We start from the raw sequence: 5,634 nt of genomic DNA on the forward strand, positions 1-5,634 counted from the left end.
GGCTTATTTTTATTGATTCATTTTTTCGACGACGCTCGCCAGAGGCTTGACACGGAGACGCGCGTGCGCACACACACACACCTCCCCTCGCACCATAAACCCAGATCCGGCCGAATCCCCACGCGCGCGCATCTCGACGTGACAAGGTCTGGAGGCGTCCCGCCAAGTGCGAAAAAGCGACCCCCCCTGCCCCGGGGGGCTCGGGGCTCTAGCGGTGAGTCGCGCTGTGGTTTTGACGAGCTGTGGGAAGGTGCTCGGAGGTGCGACTGCAAACCGCTCACACCGAATGTGAAAGTCCAGCGAGTAGAGATGCCTGAAAGGGAAAGAGACGCCCAAAAAAAAAAAAAAAATATAGAAACAGCGCCGTTTCTATTTTTAATCGACTGCAGAAAGAGCAAGAAACTGCGGGTCAGGGTCGAACGTGTTTCTTTATTTCTCCAAATAAGCTCTTTTTTATTTTTATTTATTTATTTAATTATTATTTTTTTTTAACATTTCACTCGAGCTACTTGAGCGCAACGGGTTCATTTGTCAATTCTGTGGTTTCATCGCTCGACTGTAACTCCTGCAGAACTTCCCATTTTTGTTTTTGAAAATGGGGGGGGGGGGTAAGTAAGAGTTTGAGCACACACGCGCGCATGCACGCAGACGCACACCCACACGCCCACACACACACACACACACACACACACACACACACACACACAGACACCCTCGGTCTAACTAGAGTGTAAAGGAAGGTTTCCCAGCAAATTAAACAAATGTGTGTGTGTACGTGTTTGTGTGCGCGTGCGTGCATCTTTGGTGTGTGTGTGTGTGTGTGTGTGTGTGTATCGAGGCATAACCACGCGTCGCACCTTCAGAAAACTCCATTCCGTTCACACAGAACGTGTGGTTGAGCTGAACTTCATCAGACTTTCTGCTCTCCCCGTCCTCCTGGGCCCTCGTGTCCGTCACTCCATTGATAATGTCTGGAAAAGAACACGTCATTTCTTTATCGTTTTTAAACAACAATTTGCCGTTAAAAAAAACCCGAATCTGATATCTGATCTGATCTGATATCTGATATGTACAGGACATTTTTTAGATATAGACGTATAGATAAATAGATCTCTCAGCAGTGCACTATCCAGTACACCACATACAGAATGTTGATACAGAATGTTGCTACAGAATGCGGCGGCGCGACTGGTGTTCAACCAGCCAAAGAGGGCACATGTCACTCCGCTGCTCATCGAGCTCCACTGGTTACCTGTAGCCGCCCGCATCAAGTTCAAGTCTCTGATGCTGGCCTACAGAGTGATTGCTGGGAATGCTCCCGCCTACTTAAATGCTCTTGTAAAAGCACATGTTACCCCCCGGATGCTGCGCTCGTCAAATGAGCGTCGCCTGGCTCTGCCGGCCGTACAGCCACGGCAATCCAGGCTGTTCTCATTTGTAGTTCCACGTTGGTGGAACGAGCTGCCAAAAATGAACAGAGCAGGGACCTCCCTCTCTGTCTTTAAGAAGCACTTGAAGACCCAGCTCTTCAGTGAGCACCTCCTCTCCTAACCTACAATTACTTAGCACTACCTAGCAGTATTTATTGTTACACTAATGTCTCTGTCGCAATGTAGCTTGAATGTTATTCTCCCTTGTAAGTCGCTTTGGATAAAAGCGTCTGATAAATGACAAAATGTAAATGTAACCACACACCGAAAGTTTCTCGCCTTGTTACTGTATGTTGGTGGTTTCATTTGGGATTAAATAATATAACACAATACCGATCAACACCGTGACGCGTTTATTTTCTACCGGCGATACTCACTCCTCACGCCGCCCTCTAGAGAGTGAAGCTCCGGATGATTCTCGGCGTCCATGACGTGGAACGTTCTGCAGAGAAATCAGAGAGAGTCAAGATGTGCTGTACCGGTATCGAGGTTTATCACAAAAGATTCGTCACAAAAGGCAGGAAATAAGATGGATTAGTACACACACACACACACACACACAAACACACACACACACACACACGCGCACACGCACGCACGCACGCACGCACGCAGGCACACACACACACACAAATTGTAATTATTATCAAGACACTGGAGCAGGTTCACTTTCATAACTCTAACTTGAAAATATTAATTTAATTTTGATCATTCTAATGTCTATCTCATCACATATTTCATATGGAATGTAAACTTAATATTATAATTTTTGGTTTTCTGTAGATAAAAAAAAAATGTAAAAAAAAATAAATCAAAAAAATCGACAGAATGCAAGTGGCAGTCCAAATGGGCCGTGAAACATTTTATACAATTTAAAAATATACAAATCTTCCATGAATTTAAACTTCCTGCTCTGCACCAATGAGCCAACGTGTGGACGTTCCTCTAGTAAAAAGTAGTAGTAGTAAAAAAAATAGATGAAGACACTGTTTCCCATCAACTAAACAATCACAATGATCATTTGACACAAGGCAAGAGACGTTTTAAATAAGAACATGTTTGCAGGAATCCTGTGGGTGACTGGAGTGGTTGTTAACAGAACTAACTTCAGCAAAAAGATCTGTTAAAACACAACAAAACTATTATTATGATTATAATTATGACCATGATAATGATAATGTTATTGACAATGATTATTCCCATTCCCATGGTTATGATTGTGATTATGATAATTATAATGACGATGATGATTATTATCATCATCGTCATTATTATCATCATTATAACAATTATTAATATTGTTAATATTATTATTATTGTTTTTATATTATTATTATTAATAATAATAATAATAATAATAATAATAATAATAATAATGATATTATGATTATGCAATAAGCCACTCGAAATTTATTTTATATTTCACTATTATCTCACCTGGATGAAGCGGCTCTTAGTTAAAAGTCTCCCCAGTCCACTGAGACTCTGGTGTCTATTATGGGATGTGCCCATAGACAGCTCATTAACATGCGGAGGGCTCTCTTAAAGGAACAGGCACTCTATGGGGGTGGAGGGGCCACCGCAGTTCACACAATGACATAGAAAGACCAACGGCCAGCGTTTATCACAGGGAAATATGGCACGTTTAAAATCTCAAATGTTTCCTTTTATATTTCCTTCTCTTATGGTTTCACCGAACGCGTGCGCGAATCACCGGGTCCCGGTAGATGAACCGTGTCTAGTGACAGGTATCTTGTTTCTTGTACTCCCCCGTCATCTGGCGGCCATGCGGGAGTACTGCCTTTCCGTCGCTGGCTAAAAACACAGCGTGAGAAATCAAATTGTTATTGTTAGAAATACTATCGAACGTACATGAGCCACTTCGCGGTTCCCTGAGAAAATGTTGCGAGTACATCTATGACCGTTTTTAACCTTTCTCTGTCTTCCTCTGATGTCAGTGTTTCAGAGCGATGTGCTTAAAGTGGTAATCCATCAGATTAGTTTGGGAGAAAAAAACAACGACATAATAATTAAAAAAAAATAAAAAATAAAAATAAAGAACCCCGAAACAAACAAAACATATCTGATACCTTTTTCCGGCACTTCATAAGAAATAGCCATTCGATGTATTTGCGTGATACATTTCTACTAAATGACTAAAAAATGACTAAATTTCCCATTGTCGGCGGCGGGGTCCGCCTTTCCCTAACCCGTGCGGAGGAAAACGTGTCGATACGGAGGAACATTTACCAAAAAAACAACAGCACTCGGGGGTGAACAAATATTCCCACCAACCCCGGGGACCAACGTGAATCTTTTCGGAAGAAGGAGGACTTTTGGAGAGCCGAGAGGCGTCTGAGAGCCAGGCCACAGTGACTGGCAGTGCAGTCCAACACCGACCGTCTCAGGGGTCACGCCTTTAATTATGCAACGAAAACCTATTTCCCTTTCGAGGAACAAAACACTTCACGGCACCGGGGCTTCTGGTTCACTGCTGTTTCTTCCTGTCGTTCTTCTTCTCTTCCACTCTCTCGCTCCCTCTCACACACACACACACACGCGCGCGCGTACGCACACGCACACACACACACACACACACACACACACACACACAAACACACACACGATGCAAACGCCTCATAAATCACACGCAGAAAGTATTTAGGCGAAACGAGCTACAGTTGGCACACTTCTCTTTCCATAATCCCGGGGACAATAAAAAAGCAGGAGGACTCGGATCAGAGCGTAGCTGCGTTTCCATTCTTGTTCACATGGACTCAAACTGATCGCATCTTGGATCTCACGTTGGAAATTATTGAAAATGACCTCAGGCAAACCTGGATGCGGGTGGCCATGTTAGGTATGTGTGTATGCGGACAGACAGACAAACAGACAGAAAGAGAGACGGACGGACAGACAGACAGACAGACAGACAGACAGACAGACAGACAGACAGACAGACAGATACATACATAGACAGATAGATAGATAGATAGATAGATAGACGGACAGACATGCAGACAGACAGATAGACAGACAGATAGATAGATAGATAGATAGATAGATAGATAGATAGATAGATAGATAGATAGATAGAAGGTCAGACATGCAGACAGACAGATAGACAGACATGCAGACAGACAGATAAACAGACAGATAGATAGATAGATAGATACATACATACATACATACATACATACATACATACATACATACATACATACATACATACATACATACATACATAGACAAATAGATAAATAGACGGACAGACATGCATACCGACAGATAGACAGACAGACAGATAGATAGATAGCTAGATGGATAGATAGATAGATAGATAGATAGAAGGACAGACATGCAGACAGACATGCAGACAGACAGATAGACAGACATGCAGACAGACAGATAAACAGACAGATAGATAGATAGATAGATAGATAGATAGATAGATAGATAGATAGATAGATAGATAGATAGATAGATAGATAGATAGATAGATAGATAGATAGATAGACAGATAGATAGTTTGATATATGATTAAAAATGACCCTAGACAAACCGGGATGTGGTTGTGCATGTTAGGTATGTATGTATGTATGTAGACAGACAGACAAACAGACAGACAGAGAGACAGAGAGACAGACAGATAGATAGATAGATAGATAGATAGATAGATAGATAGATAGATAGATAGACAAATGATTAAAAATGACCCTAGACAAACCTGGACGCGGGTGGGCATGTTAGGTATGTATGTATGTCGACAGACAGACAAACAGACAGACAGAGAGACAGAGAGACAGACAGATAGATAGATATATGGATAGATAGATAGATAGATAGATAGATAGATAGATAGATAGATAGATAGATAGATAGATAGATAGATAGACAAATGATTAAAAATGACCCTAGACAAACCTGGAGGCGGGTGGGCATGTTAGGTATGTATGTATGTCGACAGACAGAGAGACAGACAGACAGACAGACATGAACCAAACATTTCTGGTGCTTGTGCGCCGTGTTACTGACGCCACCGGCTGCAGTGCCCACTTAGCGCTGCTTGGCTCTGGAAGGATTGGCTGCTGCCCGTGGTCTACTTATGGCAACCAGCCACTAGTTTAAAAAAAAAAAAAAAGAAAAAAGAAAAGAGGGCTAAGGAACGCACTCACAAAGGCATGACAATACATGACGGGTTTCC

At 42.4% G+C, this 5,634-nt stretch overlaps 1 protein-coding gene across 1 annotated transcript in view; it reads right to left on the reverse strand.

The window, feature by feature from the left end:
* Window positions 1-2,906, reverse strand: part of LOC307229038 (zinc finger protein Aiolos-like) — a gene marked incomplete at its 3' end in the record, with an annotated part of 8,991 nt that extends 6,085 nt beyond the window's left edge. The window contains exons 1-3 of the mRNA XM_079998911.1: window positions 2,868-2,906; window positions 1,808-1,872; window positions 858-971 (exon numbers count right to left, since the gene is read on the reverse strand). Of these exons, the coding sequence (XP_079855037.1) occupies window positions 858-971; window positions 1,808-1,859 (166 nt within the window). The 5' untranslated portion in view covers window positions 1,860-1,872; window positions 2,868-2,906. The remainder of the gene's footprint in view (window positions 1-857; window positions 972-1,807; window positions 1,873-2,867) is intronic.
* Window positions 2,907-5,634: the final 2,728 nt, after the last annotated feature.

The sequence above is a fragment of the Zeus faber genome (assembly GCF_960531495.2).
Source record: "Zeus faber genome assembly, chromosome: 4".
Lineage (NCBI taxonomy): Eukaryota > Metazoa > Chordata > Actinopteri > Zeiformes > Zeidae > Zeus > Zeus faber.